Source organism: Leucoraja erinacea, chromosome 3 (genome assembly GCF_028641065.1).
Source record: "Leucoraja erinacea ecotype New England chromosome 3, Leri_hhj_1, whole genome shotgun sequence".
Taxonomy (NCBI): Eukaryota; Metazoa; Chordata; class Chondrichthyes; order Rajiformes; family Rajidae; genus Leucoraja; species Leucoraja erinaceus.
This window is the reverse complement of record NC_073379.1, coordinates 80818600-80843200: the sequence shown is the minus strand read 5'-3', so window position 1 is coordinate 80843200 and position 24601 is coordinate 80818600. Positions and strand designations below refer to the sequence as shown.

Below are 24601 nucleotides of genomic sequence, written 5' to 3'. Positions count from 1 at the left end.
TTATGGAATCACTCCAGAGGCACTTGTGTTACACACTGTTTTATTTTGAAGAAGGCTTCAATGTAAGTTCATAATACATGTAGGAAGATCAATATTCCAAGATTAATTAATAGAAATAATTTTTCATGCAAACCTACCACTGTTCTATTCGGCACGATTGGTTGAACTCCTTGTTTGATACATTGATCAAATTGTAATTAATTTCCCGTACCTTTAACGAGCAGCTTGATCCTTTTCATCTCAATTCACTTTTACTTTACTTCCTTTGCAGCTCTATTCAGTCTCATCTCACTGACTAATTTACCACGTTCTTAAGGGTACCGATGTCATCATTGAATTTAGAGAAAGAAAGCTCTTTAATCTCTGTGAAGGTGCTGATATTTCTCTGTCTGTTCATGTTTAAATGGAATAGCTGATGGATATTGGCAGTCAGATGCCCTTTTCAAAGCCGGATTTTAGCTTTAGTCTCAATACGCTTGATGGTATTTTTATTTATTCCTTTTGCAACCCGTGCCCCAACCAGACATAACACAGTTGTAACTCCACAACTCATGTATTATGCAGTCAGATCATAACTTGTGAAAGATGGCATTATCCTATCCTTTATATCTTTTGCATGATGTCGACAATCCAAGACTTGTTTTGTGTTGTGTTCACACCTAAACAATGCAGCTGGCAAGTGTCCTGATAATTGAATCTACTGCTTTCAAATGTAAAACCTGGGTTATCAGCAGCCAGTTTTCTTTCACCGAGAAAATGACAGACACGTTAGTTATGATTCTGACAGTTCCATAGAAAGGATAAAAACAGCATTTTACCAGGCTAATGAAGAATTGATTCTTTGCAAATAAGGGGAATCATTATTTTAATCAGATCAGCTTTATATTTTCCTTTACATCAGTTTATCTGCACCTGTAAATAAAACTGCTCAATGCCATAATTAATCCACTGTCTATAATGATAGAGACTGATAGATGTTTAGACAGTAAATCAAAGAATATGGATTAGTGATGCTGATTTAAAAGATTAGCCTTGATTTTATTGTTGGCAAAGCAGACACGAAGTGCCAAATTACCCTTTTCCGCTTTTTCTTATGTTCTGCATATGTATTAAGTTCTCATTCTGTTTCTTTCATCCAGATTTTAACCAATGCATGTAAATCATAGTCATAGAGCTGTACAGCAGAGGAACAGGTCCTTCAGCCCATTTTGTACACATTGACAATATTGGGCTCATCCCATTTGCCTGCATTTGGTCCATAGCCCGTTAAACCACTTCTCCCTATATATCTGCCCAAATGTCTTTTAAAAGTTGTAATTGTATCCATTTCTATAGTTTCCTACGGCATCTCATTCTGGGTACAGACCACCCTCTGAGTGAAAAGATTTCCCATGAGATTCCTCTTAAATATCTCCCCGCACACTTTAAGCCTAAGTCCTCCAATTTAGAATCCACTAGCCTGGGAAAAAGATTATTTAAGAGAGGCAGCAAGGACAAACCAGGGAACTACAGGTCGGTGAGCTTGAGAATAGGAAGCTAAGAGGCAACCGTGAAGCGGTGTAAAAGATCATGAGGCTCACCAACCTGTAGCTCCTTGGCTATCCTTGCTGCCCTTCTTAAATAATGGCACAAAATTTGACATCCATAAGATGGACAATAGGTTCAAATCAGACCTGTTCTAAATCTCATAAAAATAAGTCTCCATTCCAGACAAAGGGAATGAGAATTGTGTGGGCTATAAATTCATGCCCAACATAAACCCATCCTCCTTCCCTTTTGGCAGATTAGGTTAAAGATGAAACATGGGTGGCATGGTGGTGCAGCGGTAGAGCAGCTGCCTTATAGCGGCAGAGATCCAGGTTGGATCCTGACTATGGGTGCTGTCTGTGTGGAGTTTGTACGGTCTCCCTGGGATGTGTGGGTTTTCTCTGGGTGCTCCGGTTTCCTCCCACACTCCAAAGGCATACAGTTTTGTAGGTTAATTGGCTTTGGTAAAGTTCTAAGTTGTCCCTAATGTGTGTGTAGGATAGTGTTAGTGTATGGGGATCGCTGGTCGGCGTGGACTCGGTGAGCCAAAGGGCTTGTTTCCGCACTCTAAACTAAATGAAACTAAATGGATCTGACAGGCAATGAAATTAAATGTTTATGAAGGAACTGCAGATGCTGGAAAATCAAAGGTAGACAAAAATGTTGGAGAAACTCAGCGGGTGAGGCAGCATCTATGGAGCAAAGGAAATAGGCAACGTTGGACTGTTTAACTATAGATTAGCGGTGTGGAATGAGCTTCCAGTGGAAGTGGTGGAGGCAGGTTCATTGGTATCATTTAAAAATAAATTGGATAGGCATATGGTTGAGAAGGGAATGGAGGGTTATGGTATGAGTGCAGGCAGGTGGGACTAAGGGGAAAAAAGATTTGTTCGGCATGGACTTGTAGGGCCGAGATGGCCTGTTTCCGTGCTGTAATTGTTGTATGGTTATATGGTTATTATCTATTTAGTAGACTGGTATTTACTGTTATCTGACATTTTTAATTGCCCATAATTTCTGAAGAATAAAGTCTTCAATTTGACTTAAATTTGATTTACCTCAACCAGGACAAAACTGGGAAATAGTTATATTTTAACACATGCTATACATTTGTCTCAGTATTTCATAAGTGGTGTTGCTGGAGAGGATGGAGGGGAGGAGAGACTGCATGTTGTGTGCAGATCACGCTTGTAGCATTTGTCATCTTGTTGGGTGGATTGCAGTGTTGAGGCCGAGATGGACAATACATTTGAGGCATAGCATTTCTGAAGCAAAGCCTGCCAGCTATGGATCAGCATGATAAACACTTAACCCAGAAGAACTGTAGTAAATGACAAATTAAATCAAAAGAATATATTTTTAAAAACAGTGACAAACAGTTTTTTTTTAATATACGGTGCAGCGAAGCAACCTTCCTTTTTCTGGCCTTTTTAAGAAAATTATTCTCTGATGTTCTGTGTCAACATTATGCACGATCTCTGGTATAAGAAGGAACTGCAGATGCTGGTTTAAACCGAAGATAGACACTAAAAGCTGCAGTAACTCAGCAGGACAGGCAGCATCTCCAAAGGGAAGGAACGGATGATGTTTCGGGTCTGAAAAAGGGTCCCGACCCGAAACGTCACCCATTCTCTCTCTCCAGAGATGCTGCCTGTCCCGCTGAGTTACTCCAGCTTTATGTGCCTGCATGATCTATAGTTCTCGCCCTGCCCAGCCAAGTCTTAGAATGACTACTGGAATCCTGTATATGACAGAGAACCCTGAGTTCCATACATGAAAAATATATTTTCTCCCACTACCCATTGGCACAGAGGCACAGCTATGAGTGCTGCTGCCTCACAATCCAATGACCTGGGTTTAATCCTGACATTCAGTGCTCTTTTGTGGAGTGTTCATGTTCCCCTTGTCCACTGGATGCTCTAATTTCCTCCCACATCCCAAGAATGTATAGTTTGCTGGGTTGGTTGCTACTGTAGATTGTCCCTAGTTTATATGTAAGTGGGAATCTCAGGGGGAGTTAATAGTAGAACAGGTTACAGAAATTGTTACTGGAGGAATGGGATTTTTCTGTGAGTCAACGTGAACAAAAATGACTTCATGTCGGATCATAAGGAAGTAACTTCCTCTTCATTGCAAGTGGTAAGATGTATCATTTTCCAAATGCTGTTGCTCCATTTTCACTGGTAAGCCACTACTCTATACCGATGACTGCATACCGACCCACAGCACGAACACCATCATTAAATTTGCAGATGACACGACAGGGGCTGATCAGTGAGGGCAATGAGTCAGCTTACAGTGAGGAGGTACAGAGGCTGGTGCTCAGAGAACAACTTAGCACAATACCAAGAAACCAAAAGAGCTCATTATTGACTTCAGGAAGAACCGAAACGTCAACTTCGCTCAGTTCGCAATAACCATCCTGATCTCCCGGTGGCTCAAGACTTCAACTCTCCCTCCCATTCCGAATCCGACCTTTCTGTCCTGGGCCTTCTCCATGGCCAGAGTGAGTCCCATCATAAATTGGAGGAGTAGCACCTCATATTTCGCTTGGGTAGTTTACACCCAGCGGTATGAACATTGACTTCTCCAATTTCAGGTAGTCCTTGCTTTCTCCCTCTTTCTGCTCCCCTTGCCAGCTCTCCCACAGCCCGCTGTCTCCGCATCTTCCTTTCTTCTTCCCGCCCCCACCACCCCCGCATCAGTCTGAAGAAGGGTCTCAACCCGAAACGTCACCTATTCCTTCACTCCATAACCCGCTGAGTTTCTCCAGCATTTTAATCCACCTTCAGGAAGAAGCAGGGTGACTATAATAATAATAATAATAATAATATTACATTTTATTTTTGGGCGCCTTTCAGAAATCTCAAGGACACCTTACAGAGATTAACAAAAAAAATAAAACATATAATCGGAATAAAATAAATAAAGACATCACAGAAACACAAATTAAAAACAAAATTCAGTCCAAAAACAGAAAAATCAAAAACACAATGTGAAGAGAGAGCAGCGGCAGCTAAAGCGCGCCAACGTCCACTCTCCCTTCCGACAGCCATCTTGGACACCGACTAACAGATATTCCCCCATTGCACATAAACGGAGAAAGAGTGGACAGTCTCCAGTTTCAGGTTCCTGGGCACCCACATCTCAGCAGATCTTAGGTGGTCAACTAACACGCACTCCCTGGTAAAGAAGGCACAACAAGGGCTTTACCTCCTAAGATCACTCAGGAAAGTCAACTTGTCACAACAGCTGCTAGTGTCATTCTGCCGTTGCTCCATAGAGATTGTCCTGACACGTGGCACCCTGGTGTGGTATGGCAACAGTTCTGCGGCTGACAAGAAGGCTGTGCAGAGAGTCATCAACACAGCCCAGAAGATCACCAACACACACCTGCCTGCCCTGGAAGAGATCTATAGCTCTCGTTGCCTGCGAAAGGCATCACGCATCCTAAAGGACTTATCTCATCCCGCACCTCACTTGTTTGCCCGTCTGCCCTCAGGAAAGTGTTACAGGTCCATTAAACCACACACCACAAGATTAACAAACAGTTTCTACCCCAAGGCCATCACCTGTCTGAACTCTGCACTGAATACACACCCCCCATAGCCAATATTCTGTTCTGCTATAACACTATACCGTGGAGTATTGCACATTATGACTTGACTTGACGTTCTTCTTGCCGTTATTATTTGTCATTATTATTTAACTGATACGTTGGAGCTCCGCTTGGGCACTGCGCCTGAAATTTCATGTATATATTTACAATGGCAATAAAGTGTATTATTATTATTATTATCAAAATCTTTTCCTCTTATTTCCTCTAATTGTGCAAGTCAGTATAAAAATTGATTTAAAAGCACGTGTTTGTTGTTAACCCTCATACATTGAAGTGCTTACTTTAACTCGGAGGAAACTGATTCCACAGACAACAAATTGGAACATTAATAGAGTGAAATACGTCTTCAGGTAAGAAAAGCATCAAAGTAAACTCAAACGTATTATGACCAACAATTCTCTTTTTGTCTTAGGGATTCTTTAGGAGGAGTCAACAGAATAATGCTTCTTACTCCTGTCCACGACAGAGAAACTGTTTAATTGATCGGACTAATAGGAATCGATGTCAGCATTGTCGACTGCAGAAGTGTCTCGCCCTTGGAATGTCTCGTGATGGTAAGAACAAGAGGAATTAAGATTCAGTTTTACATCGAAAGAGATAATGATCACATCTTTCTGGAAGTTATACCAGAGTGACACCAGGCTCAATCGATCTGGGACAGGAACTAATTGACAATGTAATAAATGAAAAGTAATGTTGGATCAACAAGAACTCACCTTTGTGACTACCTTTGAAAGTAATATACGAAGAAGTGGATCAGCTGTTTGAGATGAAGGTTTCAACCTTTGAAATCTAATTAATCATCCTAAGATTCAAAATTGTAATGAAAATGACAAAATAGGGGTGAAATCAACTGTGCAACCACCAAAAAGTTTGAGGGCAGATATCGTGTTATGGTCAGGGTGTTCAAGAAGGAACTGCAGATGCTGGAAAATCGAAGATACACAAAAATGCTGGATAAACTCAGCGGGTGCAGCAGCATCTATGGAGCGAAGGAAATAGGCAACGTTTCGGGCCGAAACACTTCTTCAGACTGCTAGGGGGTGGCGGGGAGAAGGAAGGAAAAAGGAGGAGGAGGAGCCCGAGGGCTGAGGAATGGGAGGAGACAGCCCGAGGGCTGAGGAAGGGGAGGAGACAGCAAGGGCTAACAAAATTGGGAGAATTCAATGTTCATGCCCGCAGGATGCAGACTCCCCAAGCGGAATATGAGGTGCTGCTCCTCCAATTTCTGGTGTTGCTCACTCTGGCCATGGAGGAGACCCAGGACAGAGAGGTCGGACGGGGAATGAGAGGGGGAGTTGAAGTGCTGAGCCACCGGGAGGTCAGGTAGGTTCTTGCGGACCGAGCGGAGGTGTTCGGCGAAACGATCGCCCAGCCTCCTCTTAGTCTCACCGATGTAGATCAGCTGACATCTAGAGCAGCGGATGCAGTAGATGAGGTTAGAGGAGATACAGGTGAACCTCTGTCGCACCTGGAACGACTGTGTTATGGTCAGTTAGTCAGCGGATAGTGTATTTTATTGAATTGATGGTGCCTTGGGAGAACTTAGTGGATCGGGCTTATGAAAGGAAAATGCTTAGATATGTAGAGTTGGCAGCAGTGAGGATGGAGAGCAAGAACACGTCCAGTAGAGGAGGGTTGTAGAGGTTTCATAGCGAGATCGACCACATTGCTATTCGGAGAGCTAGGAATACGCAAACAGAGTTTGTATCAGGTTGTAAAGGAAATGTCAGAGGCAGCTGAACAAGGCGGATTTGGTGGAGAAAAAACAGTGTCAGTTGCGGATAGAATGGTAAAATTTAATGGGTGACATTTGTATTTCTTTGTAAGTGTATTCTGTGTAAGTGTATCCCAGTTTTATATGTAAGGTTGATATTTGTCATGCTACGATTATTTAATGATGGGTTAGAATAAGTGTAAGACAGGATGCAAGTGTTTAGCATGTGTTTGAGTAAATTAATCATTTGTAGTTTCCTTTATTTAGTAAGTACTCGTAGCATAGGTGGTGAGAGCAAGTATTGATGGTATTGGCACCAGAACTAACTCTTGAGCCTTTCCGATGTGTTATGGGCCTAACTGAACAAAACCAATGAAGAGAGGTGCTCACTTGATAATCCCAATGATGTACTGGCATCTACACGATCAGTTTTGGTGTGCTTTTTAACATGTAGATAGCTTATTATTGCATATGGAGATAGTTATTGTCCTTAGCGTAAGTGTGTTTAAGCAGCTTAGATACTTTGATTTTAGACTTGGTTTTCTTGGTTGAGTGTTTATCCTGGTATTATAGACCGCCAGGCTCTTTGGAGCATACTATCAAGGTACGGTTGCCACGACAAGTACATCAGAATACTGAGGCTTCTACATGATGGCATGTCGGTCTCAGTGCTCAGCAACTGCGGCTCTGAGTCCGAGCCCTTCACTGTGGAAATGGGGGTCAAACAGGGATGCATCACCGCACCCACCCTGTCTATCATCTTCATTGCTGCCGTACTTCACCTCATTTGGTGAAGAGCTGCCACAGGGGATCCCAATCCTCTACAGAACTGACGGTGGGCTGTTCAACCTTAATAGGTTGAAGGCCAAGAGCAAAGTACGTGGACGATTGCGCCATTGCAGCACACTAAAGGCTCAAACAAAACTGCTGGTCTACAGAGCCGTTGTCCTCCCCACCATGTTCTATGGAGCCGAGTCATGAACCACCTACGGTCCATGACCTGAGCACCTGAGAGCCCAGGAACAATATCATCAAAGATCCTTAAGAAAGATTCTGAGCTGGGAGGACAAACGCACCAACATCAGCGTTTTGAAGGAAGCCAACATGACCAGCATCACCACCACAATAATGCAGCACCAACTTCGATGGACTGGCCATGTCATCCGCATGTCCAACACACGTCTCCCTAAAAAATAATTGCCCCTCGGTTTCCTATTAAATCTTTCCCACCTCACCTTAAACCTATGTCCTCTGGTTCTCTATTCCCCTACTCTGGGTCAAAGATACAGTTCATTTACCCATCTATTCTTATCATGATCATATATACCACTATAAAATCACCCCTCATCCTCCTGCACTTCAAGCAACAAAGTCCTAGTCTGTTCAACCTCTTCCTATAGCTCATGACCTTGAGGCCTGACAACATCCTCATAAATCTTTTCTGCACCCTTTCCAGCTTAACATTATCTTTCCTATAACAGGGTGACCAAAACTGAACACAATACTCTAAATGTGGCCTCATCAATGTCCTGTGCAACTGTAACATGACTTCTCAACATCTATACTAAGTACTTTGACTGATGCAGGCCAATGTGCTGAAAGCTTTCTTGACACCCCCATCTACTTGTGATGCCACCTTCAAGAAACTATGTGTTGAGTTGAGTTTAATTTATTGTCACGTGTACCAAGATACAGTGAAAAGCTTTTGTCACATGCTAACCAGTCAGCAGAAAGACAGTCCATTATGTACCTGCACTCCTAGATCTGTCTGCTCTACAACATTCCCCAGGGTGTTGATATTCACTGTGTAAGTCCTGCCCTGATTTGACTTCCAGCTACACCTCTAATATAATTCATGGGTGGAAATCTGCCTCCCTTACCTGCTATAGCCAACTTACTGTGTGCAATACTTGAAACCAATAAAAACATTTTAAGAGAAAGTCAATAAGCATATGTGGCTAAAGGGAATAGCTAACAGCAGGAAATGTAATAAAATGTAAGACTTCAGAAAAGCATTAACACCCACCTGAATCAGTTCTCTTTTTTTGAAACTCTTTGCAGTACTAAGTACACTAGTGGTGCAGTGGTCTAATTACAAGAGTCAGAGTATCAGACTTCAATTCCTACCATGCAGTTGTGATATTTAAATTCAGTTAACAAAATAGCATTTTGAAAACAATGATCATAAGTAACGATAACAACAAGATAATCAGATTCTCTATGTCAAAGCATCTGGTTCTCTGATGATAAGGCATTGCCTGATTTCTCATTAACACCATTTAAAAGACATTTGGGTAGGTACATGGTAGTAAACGTTTAGAGGGACATTGGTCGAATGCAGATAAACAGGAGTAGCTTCGATGGAGCACCTTGGTTGGCATGGACGAGTTGAGCTAAAGGGCCTGTTTCCGTTCTGTATGAATCTATAACTATGACTCCAGCTCACTATTTTGACTGACTTTTAAATGGCCTCTGAAATGGCCTAGAAATCCATTTAGTTCAACAGTAATTAGGAATGGATAATAAATGGTGGTATTTTGAGTAATGTCAAAATACCCGTTGTTAAGATTTATAAAAACAATGATTATAGTATTGTGTTTGAAGTTCCCATGAGAATGTGATATTGGGAAGTAGAGTCATAGAATTTCAAATTATTTAAGGAAGCCTTTCTTTCCTCTCTGCTCACAGCTGTAAAGTTTGGGAGGATGTCCAAGAAGCAGCGGGACAGTTTGTATGCCGAGGTCCAGAAGCATCAGCAGAGGCTGCAAGAGCAACGGCAGCAACAGAGCGGTGAGGCTGAGGCTCTTGCCCGTGTCTACACCAACAGCATCAGCAATGGCTTGACAGACCTCAACAACGAAATTGGTGGCACTTACGCTAATGGACATGTAATCGACCTGCCAAAAGTACAATCTGAGGGAGCTAATGGATATTACAGTGTGGATTCCGCACAACCATCACCGGATCAGTCCGGAATAGACATGGCTGGAATCAAGCAAATAAAACAAGAGCCTATTTATGAACTCACACCTGTACCAAACTTGTTTACGTATAGCTCTTTTGCAAGTGGTCAACTGGCTCCTGGAGTAACAATGAGTGAAATAGGTAGGTATGGAAAGGAATAATATATACAGTATTTTCTTTTAAAATCCCAGTTGTTGGCATAATTAACTTTTATTCAACACTGCTGCCAGGAATGATTTTGATGCTGCAAAAATGTTTTGACAACTGTCACTATGAAACTCACTATTAAAATTTAATTTGTTATTGATGGAGGAGATGATAGAGGAGATGTTATTGATAGAGGAGAAAATTTCATTTGTTATTAATGGAGGAGTTGCACTACAGAAAATGACACGAACGTGAAAACTTTTGGTTGACAGTGTCCAAAACAAATTGTAGTGGCGTGTAACATGTGTTTATTTGGTTTGTGCATTTCCTGTGCCCAAATTTCCTTAAAATGGTCTCGAGCACAGAAACTGTGGGGTAGATTGTTTTATTTTGTTCTTGAATATCAAACAATTGTCTTGGTGGACATTTCAGGAGGATTTAAGAGAGAGTTAGATAGAGCTCTCGGGGCTAGTGGAGTCAAGGGATATGGGGAGAAGGCAGACACGGGTTATTGATTGGGGACAATCAGCCATGATCACAATGAATGGCGGTGCTGGCTCGAAGGGCCGAATGGCCTGCTTCTGCACCTATTTTCTATGGTTTCCACAACTAAGGAAATAGGGCTGCATTTCCTAGAATAGAGTCTTTGGAAGAAAAAAACAAAGCTGTTCTCTTTTTGTATCCAAAATTATCCTCAACTGATTTTGCTATTGAACATCATCCCGCAATTAGTGACATCAATCAATCAGTTTTATTGATATAAGACATCCAAGTCTTCTTCCCAGAAGAGTTCAGAACTAACGGGCTTAGACTTGATGAGTGGGACTAGATTTAAGATGGGCCCCAGAGGCAACTTTTTCACTCAGTCCAAGAGGGTAGTCTGTATCTGGAACAAGCTGCCAGAGGAAGCCATTGAAGCAGATACAATTCGGATTGTCATAAGATATTTGGACAGATATATGGATTGGGAGGGTTTAGAGAGATATTGGCCAAGTACAAGCAAATGGGTGTAGCCCAAAATGCCAAAGTTTGACCAAAGAGCCTGTTTCCATGTTGTACAGCTTTATGCCTAAGTATAAATTCAGAAAATCTGCCTTAAATCCCCATTTTGGGGCAACCAGGTCATGAAAAAGTATTTCTGTAGTTTAGCTTAATTGAGTTTAGTTTAATTTAGTTTAGTTCAGAAATACAGCATGGAAATAAGTCCTTCGGCCCATCGAGTCTGTGCTGACTGGTGATCACCCGTACACTAGCACTATCCCACACACTAGGGACAATTTATAATTTACAGAAGCCAATTAACCTATGAACCTCTACGTCTTTGGGATGTGGGAGGAAATTGGAGCACTCGGAGAAAACCCACGCGGTCACAGGAGAATGTTCAACAGACAATACCCGTAGTCAAAATCGAACCCGGGTCTCTGGTGCAATAAGGCAGCAACTCTACCGCCGCGTAACTGTGCTGCCCCGCTAAGTACCAACTTTATAATCATCTTTTAGGCTGCAGTATCATCAAGAAAATATCAGTCCATGCTTAGTACATCTGCCTGAGAGTGTTGACTCTTGGAGTCACTAATAAAGATAGTGATTTGTCAATCTCAGTCTTTGTGTTAGTATTCTAAACCATCACACAGGTGCAATGTGGCATAAAGATGAGATTTAAAGGTGTAGCAACACTTATAGGGGGTGTATTATAGACCGCCAAATGGGGATCGAGAATTGGAAGAGCAAATATGTAAGGAGATAGCAGATATTAGGTTTAAGCACAAGGTAGTGATTGTGGGAGATTTCAACTTTCCACACATAGACAGGGAAACACATTCTGTAAATGGGCTGGATGGGTTGGAGTTTGTAAAACTATCCTGCACACATTTTACAAACTCCAACCCATCCAGCCCATTTACAGAATGTGTTTCCACACATAGACTGGGAAACACATTCTGTAAATGTGTGCTGGATAGTTTTTTTGGAGTTTGTAAAATGTGTGCAGGATAGTTTTTTGCAGCAATACATAGAGGTACCTACTAGTGAAGGGGCAGTGCTGGACCTCATGTTAGGAAATGAGACGGGACAGGTGGCGGAGGTATGCGTTGGGGAGCACTTCGGGTCCAGTGATCACAATACCATTAGTTTCAATATAATTATGGAGAGGGTCAGAACTGGACCTAGGGTTGAGATTTTTGATTGGAGAAAGGCTAACTTTGATGAGATGCGAAATGATTTAAAAGGAGTGAACTGGGACATTTTGTTTTATGGGAAGGATGTAGAAGAGAAATGGAGGACATTTAAAGGAGAAATTTTAAGAGTACAGAATCTTTATGTTCCTGTTCGGTTGAAAGGAAACAGTAAAAATTGGAAAGAGCCCTGGTTTTCAAGAGAAATTGGACATCTTGTTCGGAAAAAGAGGGAGATCTACAATAATTATAGGCAGCATGAAGTAAATGAGATGCTTGAGGAGTATAAGGAATGTAAAAAGAATCTTAAGAAAGAAATTAGAAAAGTTAAAAGAAGACATGAGGTTGCTTTGGCAAGTAAGGTGAAAGTAAATCCAAAGGGTTTCTACAGCTATATTAATAGCAAAAGGATAACGAGGGATAAAATTGGTCCATTGGAGAGACAGAGTGGACAGCTATCTGCAGAGCCAAAAGAGATGGGGGAGATATTGAACAATTTATTTTCTTCGGTATTCACCAAGGATTAAATTATGTGAGGTAAGGGAAATTATTAGAGTAGCTATGGATACTATGAGTTTCAAAGTAAAAGAAGTACTGACACAGTGTAGAGGCAGGGTATGAGCTGTGTGGCTCATTGGCGGGGTTTTTGGAGCCTGTGAGGGAAATGCTGTGGGCTGATCCACAGGTGGGTGGCACGGTGGCGCAGTGGTAGAGTTTCTACCTTACAGCGCTTGGAGCGGTGGAGAACCAGGTTCAATCCTCACCACAGGTGCTGTCTGTATGGAGTTTGTACGTTCTCCTCGTGACCACGTGGGTTTGCTCCGAGATCTTTGGTTTCCTTCCACACTCCAGAGATGTACAGGTTTGTAGGTTAATTGGATTGGTGTAAATGTAAGTAATGTCCCTAGTGTGTGTAGGATGGTGTTAATGTGCGGGGATCGCTGGTCGGTGCGGACTCGGTGGGCTGAATGGCCTTTTTTCCGCGTTGTATCTCTAAACTAAACTAAAACCTGCATAAGTGCTGAACTGACCTAAGCATTGGGATAGACACAAAACAACTAGTAACTGAGCCGGTCTGGCAGCATCTCTGGAGAAAAGGAATAGGTGATGTTTTGGGTCGAGAACCTTCTTCAGACTGAGAGTCAGGAGGAAATGAAATGAGAGATGCAGAAGGTCAAAGAAAGGAACGCGTACTGTCTGGATGATCAGCCATGATCACAGTGAAGGCGGTGCTGGCTCGAAGGGCCAAATGGCCTACTCCTGCACCTATTGTCTATTGTTTATTGTCTATTGTAAATAGAACAAATAAATGGAAGATGTGAAAAAAGTATAGAATCTACAACATGGAAAATAGGTTCAGGAGTAGGCCTTTCAGCCCTTCAGGCCAGCACTGCCATTCAATATGATCATGGCTGATCATTGAAAATCAGTACTCTGTTCCTGCTTTCTCCCCATATCCCTTGATTCTGCTAGCCCTAAGAGCTAAATCCAACTCTCTTGAAAACATCCAGTGAATTAGCCTACGCTGCCTTCTGTGACAGAGAATTCCACAGATTCGCAACTCTCTGGGTGAAAACGTTTTTCCTCATCTCAGTCCTAATCAAAGATGAACAAGGAATGGTGGAGCCCACGATAGTCCATTGTTGGCAGTGGGGTAGGTGATAGCGAGTTATGCAGGCAGTGAAACCCAACAGGGCGACAGTGAAACTAGTACGACAACTAGCGTGAGGGAGGGACGGAGAGAAAGGGGATGCAAGGGATACATGATGTAAGAGAACCGATATTCATATCGCTGGGCTGTAAGCAGTGCAAGCATCAGGACACCAAGTAACGGAAGGGATAATGAATGACATGGAGATGTGGAGTGGAGGCAAATAGTGAGACGTGGAAGAACTCAATCAGAGTTCCATTCTCATGAACAATGTCATCATCACCTTTCCACTGCTCCCGGTAAACTGGCAAAAACTTTACCTCAGATCAGAGAAATGATGAAGTGCTGAGGTTAGGATATTATGTGGTCTCATTCAAGCTATCATTCCAAGTGTTCACAACCTCAGTGACAGATAGCATGTAGGTAAATGAGTGGTACATTTAATGTTTAGGAAGGAACTGCAGAAGCCTGTTTACACTGAAGATAGGCACAAAATGCTGGAGTAACTCAGCGGGTCAGGCAGATTCACTGGAGAAAATGAATGTGATGTTTCAGGTGTCTATAGAAGAAGGGTCTCTGCCCAAAACGTCATTAATTCCTTTTCTCCAGGGATGCTGCCTGACCCGCTGAGTTACTCCAGCAAGTTGTGTCTATCTTCGGTACATTTGATGTTCTTTTCCTTTGGCCAGTTTTCCTGTGAGAATGAACACTATGCATGGGAAATCTGCCAATAAATTGCACATTCTGTGAGATTGCAGCGGATAAATCATGTTCGTCACCAGGCTTTAAGTGTAACATCTGCATCCAGCTTGGCAAGGCTAGAGCAGCTTGAGCCTGTGATGTGGACTCTAAACTGCCACACTGTCGCCACCATTTCCTGTTGTCAACTGGTATGTGTGAGACACCAAATGAAAACCTATCCAACTTTATTACTAGAGGCAGTGAGCGGTGGCACACTGGCGCAGCTGGTAGTGCTGTTGACTCAGGTATTGTCTATGCAGTGTTTGCATCGTCTCCCTGTGACAACAGGGGTTTCCTCCAGGTGCTCCGGTTTCCTCTCATAATTGGCCTCTGTAAAAATTGCTCTTGATGTGTTTGGAAAAATATGGGTAAGTGGGATAACAGAAATGGTGTGAATGGGTGACTGATGGTTGATGTGGGCTTGGTATTTCCATGCTAGATCTAAACTAGACTAAAGTATAAGTGCCTGAATTATAAGCATGGGTTCTGTGAAAAACCACAGTTAGATTGAATGACTTCTAACTGTGGGCGTCATCATTACCAGCAGGATGGGTAAAGATTCAGAGGAGAAATATAGGAATCAGTTGAATTATCTGAAAATTAGATTCATATAAAAAAGTTTATTCTTTGCTGATTTCTGTGAGTATGCCATGCAAACTGGCTGAAAGAAGTAGAATTCTGACACCAAATAGCTGTAAGGTCCTCATTTTCTCATCTCCATTTGCCACATATCTTCTCATATCTATTTTTTCCCGGGCCGCCTTTGTTAATGCGAGTTGCTAGATGACTCAAATCCCCTTCTTTTTCTCTGTCTTTTATTGTATTCTGTACTTTAATATGAAGTGAGAGAATGAAGCCACCTAGGCATTAGAATAATGGCTTGTGCTGAACAAGAGAACCTATTTATTAATAGAGACTCTGAATGAAAGGTGTGATATTGCCTAAAGAGCATATTGAATGTTAGTAGCAGTGAGGCAAATGGGGACAAAGAGTGAAGTGCATAGATGCTTCAGAAGTAACTTAATGTCTGAAAAGAGGTGAAAGTCAGATTGAAGTGGCTAGAATAATGAATGCATAGATCAGGAGTGACGCACGCTTTCTCACGTGTTTCTTCACTGGTTAGCAAGCAACAAAAGCTTTTCATTGTACCTCGGTACACGTGACAATAAACTAAACTAAACAATCTGATCTTCTTCTTCTTCTTGCGTTTGAGGCAGCAGAGGTTATGTAACGCCCTCCAGCCGCTGTAGCCAGTTCAATGTGCTGTTGTCGAGGGCCATGACCCGTGAGGTCTACCCCTCCACCGGGGGGGGGGCGGAGAACAGCGGTCGAAAATGACGTGCTGCGCTGTTTGTTGGTCTGCTCCACACATGCAGGCTGCAGATGAACGCAGCCCCCAGCGATGCATGTTGGCGTTGAGCCGGCCGACCCCTGTACGGAGCCGGTTCAGATCGACCCACTCTTTTCGGGGTAGGACCAAGCCTGGTGGGGCTGTGGTGTTCGGTGCATCAATTAATTGAGGAGGTCGCGAAATCTGTTCCCAGCTGGTTCTCCATGCTCCTAGTGTGTTGAAACCGGAGCCACAGAGGGTTGCTGCGTGACGTGACAATCTGATGAGTTCATCAAACTACTTACGTTATTAACAATGTTAAGAGCATTGCTGCTGCCTGCTCCATGGTCAGCTCCATGTGCATTCTTTGTGTCACCAGCAGGCTACTCTCTCCCAACACTAAGGAAATATGATCCATTAATATGTTTTTGTTATTGTTCATCACTCGTTCTCTAGGAAGACATCAGGTCTATGAGACCATAAGACATAGGAACAGAATTGGACCATTTGGTCCATTGTGTCTGCTCCATCATTCAATTATAGCTGATCTATTTTGTACCCTCAACCACATTCTTCTGCATTCACCCCGTAACGATTGGCCTTTTATAGGGTTATGATGTGCATGGAGATGGCTAATTAGACCAATCTGAGCAGGAAGGTTCCTTCCATGTGGGTGGCAGAGGTGCAAGGATGCTGTAGCGGTTAGTGGTTCTTGATATTTGAGATTCTCTTTTCCTCTTTAATTCCTCTAGTCTAGTTTCCACAAATAAGTGACCAGCACTTTTTATGTGCGTACGCCAGACAGACTGATCCAATGCTTATTCCATGTGGGTTTTGCCAACGTTGAAACTGTTTGGGGATGTTCTAAGAAACTCTTCAAATCTGCTTTTTCAATCAACCCCATGATTGTTTGTCCTCAGTCTGCTATCTATACAATAATTGATTTGCTATTTGGTCAAAGTCTGTACCCTTACCAGCTTAACAACTCCTTTCCTATAACAGGATGACCAAAACTGAACACAATACTAAATGTGTTCTCACCAATATCTTGTACACATGTAACATGAGCTCCCAACTTCTATACATAATATGTGTCTGAAGAAGGGTCTTGACCCGAAACTTCACACATTCCTTCTCTCCAGAGATGCTGCCTGCAAATATACGAGTGCATACATAGTTCCTTGAAATTGGTATCAAGAAGTGATCAAGAAGGCTTTCCTTCACATTGGCTTCATCAGTCAGAGTATTGAGTGTAGAACTGAGTTACTCCAGCATTTTGTGTCTACCTTCTATACTCAATACTCTGACTGATGAAGGCAAATGTGAAGGAAAGCCTTCTTGATCATTTCTTGATACCAATTTCAAGGAACTATGTATGCACTCGTATATTGCTCTGCTGTACAACACTCCCCTGAGCCCTGCCATTCACTGTGTAGATCATGCCCTAGTTAGGCTTCCCAAAATCCAACACCTCACACCTCTGGATATTAAATTCAATCAACCACTCCTCAGCCCATCTGCCCAACCAATCAAGATCCTGCTACAATTTTTGACAACCATCATCACTATCTTTAGTGTCATCTGCAAACTTAATCATCACGCCTCGCACGTACTCATTTAAGTCATTGATACAGATGATAAACAGCAACGGGCCCAACACAGAACCCTGAGGCACACCACTAATAACCGGCCTCCAGTCTGAAAAATAACATTTCACCATCACATTTGTCCACTACAGAACACCCTCTGACCATTCACAAGGATAGACACAAAATGCTGGAGTAACTCTGTGGGACAGGCAGCATCTCTGGAAAGAAGGAATGGGTGACGTTTCGGGTCAAGACACTTCTTCAGACTGAGTCTGAACACCATATTAAACACTGTGGAGGCAAGCATTTGTCTCACATCACTAGTGGAATAGGTCTAAAGACTATCTGTCCTCCATTACTCTGACCAACACACCATCATGGAGTTGTTGCACAATAGGGCAGAAATATTTAGGGCATCTGTACTTTGGTCGATCTTCTATAGGCCGTACAACAAACAGTGTTAAAGGTTTGGTGAGCAAGCTGCAGATTTGCTCTTGACACTTATCTTGGAGTTGTCATGCTGCAAAAATCATGTCTGCCATTTAGTGCCCTTCATTGAAACCATGTTGGTTTTCTGGTAGTAGACCTCCCTCAAGATGAGTCATCATTCTTTTTAATAGGTCTCTAGCAAAGATTTTACTTGCACACACTTGTATAGAACATAGAACAGTACAGCACAGATCAGGCCCTTCAGCCTACAAAGTCTGTGCTGATCATGATGACAAATTAAACTCAGCTCTTATGCCTGCATATGTCCCCTGTTCCTCCATTCCCTGCATATACAAGTGTCTATCTGAAACCTCTTAAAGCCACTATCTCATTTGATTCCACCACCACCCTTGGAAGTGTGTTTCAGGCACCTACTACTCTGTAAGAAAAATTGCCCCAATCATCTCCTGTCTATTCTCGCTATGTCTCTCATAATTTGATTTACTTCTATTAGTTTTCAGTCACTGATGCTGCAGAGAAAACAAACGTGGCTAGTCCAACTTCTTTGCAGAGATAATGCCTTCTAATCCAGGCAGCATCCTTTTAACCCTCATCTGCATTCCCTCCAAAGCCTCCGCATCCTTTGTGTAATGAGGCTAACATAACTGCATACAATACTCCAAATGCAGTCTAACCATAGTTCTATAAGCCTGTACCATGACTTCCTGATACTTATATTTGAAAGGTTGGTTCTTAAGGCATTTTTTAAGTGCCTTAAGAAATTTGAAGATTTTTTTTGTTCCAAAGCATCTGAAATAGCTATGTCAGTTTGTCAATCAACACTGAACTCCTTTCTTTGAAGATTTCTGTTGTTATAGCATCTGCTCCTGGAGGTAGACACAAAATGCTGGAGTAACTCAGCAGCACAGGCAGCATCTCTGGAGAGAAGGAATGGATGACGTTTCGGGTCGAGACCCTTCTTCAGACTGAAGTCGTTCCTTCTCCAAAGATGCTGCCTGTCCTGCTGAGTTACTCCAGCATTTTGTGTCTAACCGATTTAAACCAGTATCTGCAGTTCTTTCCTACACACCTGTTCCGGTTTTCCATATGATAATGATGACTGCTTTGTGGATTTATGCCAGGTCTAATGGAAATTGTGGTATGTAATCTATTGCTGCATCACAAATTGTGTATGGTTTATTTAGAACAGAGTTGATACATTGATTTAATCTTGGAGTAACCTTTATTCTGCTTTCCCTGTGTAGCAAAAGCAACATCTTTTAACTGCCATGCTTTTAATGTGCCTTTAGATAGTGGGGCTGTAACTGAGTCATGCCATATCCATTCTGGCTAATTGGTCAAATAACTCAAAACAGTTGTGTGGATGCCATGCCTGCAATATGGAATGGATAGGTGACATTTTGGAGCGGTACCTTTTTTTAGACTGATTGAGTAGGGGAAAAAGCTGGAAAAGAGAATTAGGGGCAGGACAAAACTGTAAGTAATAGATGGATTAAATGAGAGGGGTTTGATCAGTGGATGGGTGATGTTACAAAAGTTGTAGGTGAAAAGGAGACAAAAGGGTGTCAGATAAGGAGAGAATAAGGGTGAAATATAAAGCCAGAGAGACAAAACTAGATGAGGGTGAGGAGAGTGGGGGGGGGTGGGGGGGGGGTGTAGAGGATAAGGAGGGCAGGATTATGGGAGAAATGAGTGGGATGGAGATCAGGAAAGAGAGAGGGGGAAGGAGGGATGTTACTTAAAGTTGCAAATACATAGTTTATACCATTGGGTTAGTAGCTACCCAGGCAGAATAGGAGGTGCTGTTCCTCCAGTGTGCATGTGGTCTCATTCTGGCAGTGGGGACAAAGTTGCAGCTGTACTAAAACATTGTTAGACGGCATTTGGGTTTCGCTGACTGTTCTAGTCACAACACTAAGGAACGATGTGGCAGTAACAGAGAGAGTGCAGAAGAGATTCACTGGGATGCTGAATGGAATGGAGAGTTGTGGTTATAGCAGAAAAGGACACAAAATGCAGGAGCAGGTCAGACCGAAGAAGGGTCTCAACCTAACATGTCACCTGTCCACATTCTTCAGTGATACTGCCTGGCCTGTTGAGTTGCTCCAGTACTTTGTGTCCTTTTGTGTATTAACCAGCATCTGCAGTTCCTTGGCTTCACATTGTTATAGCAACAATTGAATAAGCTGTGTTTATTGCCTTTGAAACACATGAGGCTGAGGGATGACCATATAGAGGTTTACAAAATTCTAAGGGGCACTGATAGATAGTCAGAATCTTTTACCCAGGGCAGAAGTGTCTTGAACTAGAGGGAAGGGTGGGCAGTTTTTGATGAATGGGGAGAAATTTAAAGGTAATCTGCGGTTATGTTTTTTCACACTGAATGGGTGATGTTACAAAAGTTGTAGGTGTTAATTTGGTTAATTTGGTTAATAGGGTTAATTTGCGGGGATCGCTGGTCGGTGCGGACTCGGTGGGCCAAAGGGCCTGTTTCCGCGGTGTATCTCTAAACTAAAATCATACACAAACTAGATAATGCTGTGAGTTGTCTGATGAGCTCATCCTCCTATTTGTGTCACCTTTGTACACCGCCGTTGTTTTTCTTAACTGTTTTGTCCTATGTGAAGACAGTTGGCGGAGACGGTTGGCGGCATGATGTTGGAAATGTAAGGAGCACAAACAGTGACAGATGTCAACCCATCTTCAGTGACAGTAACTAAATCTGCATCACATGCACTATCTGCCACACTTCTAACATTTCGCCGTGACAAGAGTTGCCGTTGCAAATTTGCTGCTGGGATTTCTGCTCTGTATGAATTTTCCCACTCTTGGAAAGTACTCACGGGGCTCCTTGTCACCTGGCAGCTCCACACAAGATATGCTTGTACTTTTCCTCAGCATTTGGCAGCAGTAAATGGGTTGCAAGTTGTAGTAAAAAAAATACCTTTCCACGAGATGTTTAGAATGAATAAACTTGTTTCTTTAAGTCGAGCAACTCTGTGATCAATTCCTGGGCTTCCTCTCCACTTTGAATCTTTTCGCATGGCAAAGAACTCAGGAGTGGATTTCTAAAACAATATCACAATTACTAAAACAATATCCAGTCCATGTGTTGATAAACTTAACAGAGAAATAAGAACAAGACTGGAAAGGTAGTTTGGCTCCACCTTAGACAAGCATCTAGGATCCTACAGTCATCAGGTTAATAAACATTTAAAATACTTTCCAGCTGGAATTAGAATGAAAGTTATGTATTATAAAGGGTTGGGTAGATGTTATCGGGTAACTACTAATGCATAAGGCAAGACATTAACTTAACGTGATGCTTTTCAGAGCATATGTTGTCACAGAATCAGCCATTTATTCATTTATATCCAAGCAATATCACATAAACAGCTCTCTGCTAAATGATCTTTGCTGGCTTCAGAATTGAAAACTTAATTCCACTGCAATTTTTCCTTTGAAGGAAGTAATGTTTTACAGATCAGACTGCAACATGTCTACACTGTAGCCGTGGGGGTTGGAGAAATATAATCTTAATCTACATTGACCAGCTCTATCTGAAAGAGATGTTGACATATATTTCTTATTATTCAAAAGACGATGGAACCCCTTTGATACTCTTGCTTGCACCTTATTCGTACAACAGTTCGACCAGTCTCTGTTTTCAACTGACTTCATTTACCCCATCAATTGATCTGATTGTGGCTGGCAGTCTCCAAGGAACCATTGAAATTTCCATCACTGAGAGGGATCATTGAGGCCATCACAACCATTCTGCTGCTTGGCAATATACTACTAATGCTGCTTTTCATTTGTGCCTCCAATAAAATATTTATGCACACTTCTGTTAAAAATTGCTGTATGAAAGCTTCCAGCAGCCCACCATGTAAATACATTTCTCCCCACCTTCTCTTTTTAATTTTAATTTGACAGCCAAAAGGAAAGTGCTTTTCCATTTGCACTACCAAAATCTCTTGATTTATGTGTTGACCTAATTAAGTTTTTACCTACAGTACTGTCTCACTTACTGTCCTTTCCCTGTATTACTTACATTACGGTTTATTTTTCCTTTCACTCCATCACTTTCTATTACTCCATTGTTTTCACTTGCGTTATCTTTTTGTATTAACTCATTCCTCCTGTTTTTACGTGCACATTTTTCTTACTTTGAAGCCAGTAATGCAAATCACATAAGGAAACATGCAGTGGTACAAAGAGTTGCTGAAGCATCTCTATTCTACCAGGCACACTACAGGTGTGCACTATAAGCACTCTTATGTTCCATTCATACATGGCATACATTTTACTACATAGAGTGCACTGCTTTTCTCATTTGTACACATTATTTAGATTTGACCTTTTCAGATGTTTTCAAATCAATTTGATCTTTTCAGAGGACCTTGTTTCATTGGTGCATCTTTCCTGTCAATTCTTGATTCAGTTCAGTAGAATCTTATTTCATTTCATCCACAATCTACATTAAATAACTTATGGGAATCCACTAATAATCACTAAATCCTTCAATATTCTTGTATGTCTGCCCAGAAATCAATCATTTGCATTTGTACTTCCAATTTTATTCCCTGTCTCCTCAAGATATCACTTTGAAATGCAAATTCCAGCATACACACCAATATGCTATTTCCAAATGTCAGATTACCTGGGTAATGCTAATACACAAACTATCATGTTATTTGAATTCACTACATGACTTGTGAAGTAATTTTATTTCTCTCTCAACCACTTCCCTCTCCTCATTCTTTGACAGAATGAAGCTGATTCATATTCTGAAATTTCTGTTGCATTACTTTATCTGTTGTGAAAGATGGCATTAATCTACAATTTACCAGAAGGTTTGGGATAACCAAAAAGACAATACGGGGAGAAAATATGAGGTACGAAGGTAAGCTAGCCAAGAATATAAAGCAGAATAGTAAAAGCTTCTTTGGGTATGTGAAGAGGAAAACATTAGTTAAGACCAAAGTTGGACCTTAGAAGACTGAAAAAGGTGAATTTATTATGGGGAACAAGGAAATGGAAGATGAGTTGAACAGGTACTTTGGATCAGTCTTCACTAAGGAGGACACAAACAATCTTCCTGATATAGTAGTGGCCAGAGGATCTGGGGTGACAGAGGAACTGAAGGAAATCCACATTAGGCAGCAAATTGTGTTGGATAGACTGATGGGACTGAAGGCTGATAAATCCCCAGGGCCTGATGGTCTGCATCCCAGGGTGCTGAAGGAAGTGACTCTAGAAATCGTGGATGCATTGGTGATAAATTTCCAATGTTCTATAGACTCAGGATCAGTTCCTGTGGATTGGAGGGTAGCTAATGTTATCCCACTTTTTAAGAAAGGCGGGAGAGAGAAAACGGGGAATTATAGACCAGTTAGCCTGACATCGGTGGTGGGGAATATGCTGGAGTCAATTATAAAAGATTAGATAGCCGCACATTTGGATAGCAGTAACAGGATCGGTCTGAGTCAGCATGGACTTACGTAGGGGAAATCATGCTTGACTAATCTTCTGGAATTTTTTGAAGATGTAACTAGGAAAATGGACAAGGGAAAGCCAGTGGGTGTAGTGTACCTGGACTTTCAGAAAGCATTTGATAAGGTCCCACATAGGAGATTAGTGGGCAAAATTAGGGCACATGGTATTGGGGGTAGAGTGCTGACATGGATAGAGAAGTGGTTGGCTGACAGGAAACAAAGAGTAGGGATTAATGGGTCCCTTTCAGAATGGCAGGCAGTGACTAGTGGGGTACCGCAAGGCTCGGTGCTGGGACCGCAGCAATTTACAATATATATCAGTGATTCAAAGTAACATTAGCAAATTTGCAGATGACATAAAGCTGGGTTGCAGTGTGAACTGTGAGGAGGATGTTATGAAAATGCGGGGTGACTTGGACAGGTTGGGGGAGTGGGCAGGTGCATGGCAGATGAAGTTTAATGCGGATAAATGTGAGGTTATCCACTGGTAGCAAAAACAGGAAGGCAGATTACTATCTAAATGGCGTCAAGTTGGGAAAAGGGGAAGTACAACGGGATCTGGCGGTCCTTGTACATCAGTCTAGGAAAGTAAGCATGCAGGTACAGCAGGCAGTGAAGAAAGCGAATGACATGTTGGCCTTTATTACAAGAGGAATCGAATATAGGAGCAAAGAGGTCCTTCTGCAGTTGTACAGAGCCCTAGTGAGACCACACCTGGAGTATTGTGTGCAGTTTTGGGTCCCCTAATTTGAGGAAGGACATTCTTGCTATTGAGGGAGTGCAGCATAGGTTTACAAGGTTAATTCCCGGGATGGTGGGACTGTCATATGCTGAGAGAATGGAGCAGCTGGGTTTGTACACTCTGGAGTTTAGAAGGATGAGAGGGTATCTCATTGAAACATATAAGATTGTTAAGGCTTGGACACGCTAGAGGCAGGAAACATGTTTCCGATGTTGGGGAAGTCCAGAACCAGGGGCCACAGTTTAAGAATAAGGAGTAAGCCATTTTGAATGGAGACGAGGAACTTTTTCTCACAGAGAGTGGTGAGTCTGTGGAATTCTCTGCCTCAGAGGGCGGTGGAAGCAGGTTCTCTGAATGCTTTCAAGAGAGAGCTAGATAGGGCTAAAGATAGCGGAGTCAGGGGATATGGGGACAAGGCAGGAACGGGGTACTGATTGGGGATGATCAGCCAC

At 42.2% G+C, this 24601-nt stretch overlaps 2 protein-coding genes across 4 annotated transcripts in view; one reads left to right on the top strand and one right to left on the bottom strand.

Moving 5' to 3' along the window:
- rorb (RAR-related orphan receptor B) overlaps positions 1-24601 on the top strand; it is a 203297-nt gene that overhangs the window by 139633 nt on the left and 39063 nt on the right. For all 3 annotated transcript variants that reach the window (XM_055633072.1, XM_055633071.1, XM_055633070.1), the window contains 2 exons: positions 5559-5700; positions 9552-9968. In XM_055633072.1, the coding sequence (XP_055489047.1) occupies positions 5559-5700; positions 9552-9968 (559 nt within the window). The remainder of the gene's footprint in view (positions 1-5558; positions 5701-9551; positions 9969-24601) is intronic.
- LOC129695774 (uncharacterized) overlaps positions 1-24601 on the bottom strand; it is a 321989-nt gene that overhangs the window by 287797 nt on the left and 9591 nt on the right. The window lies entirely within an intron of this gene.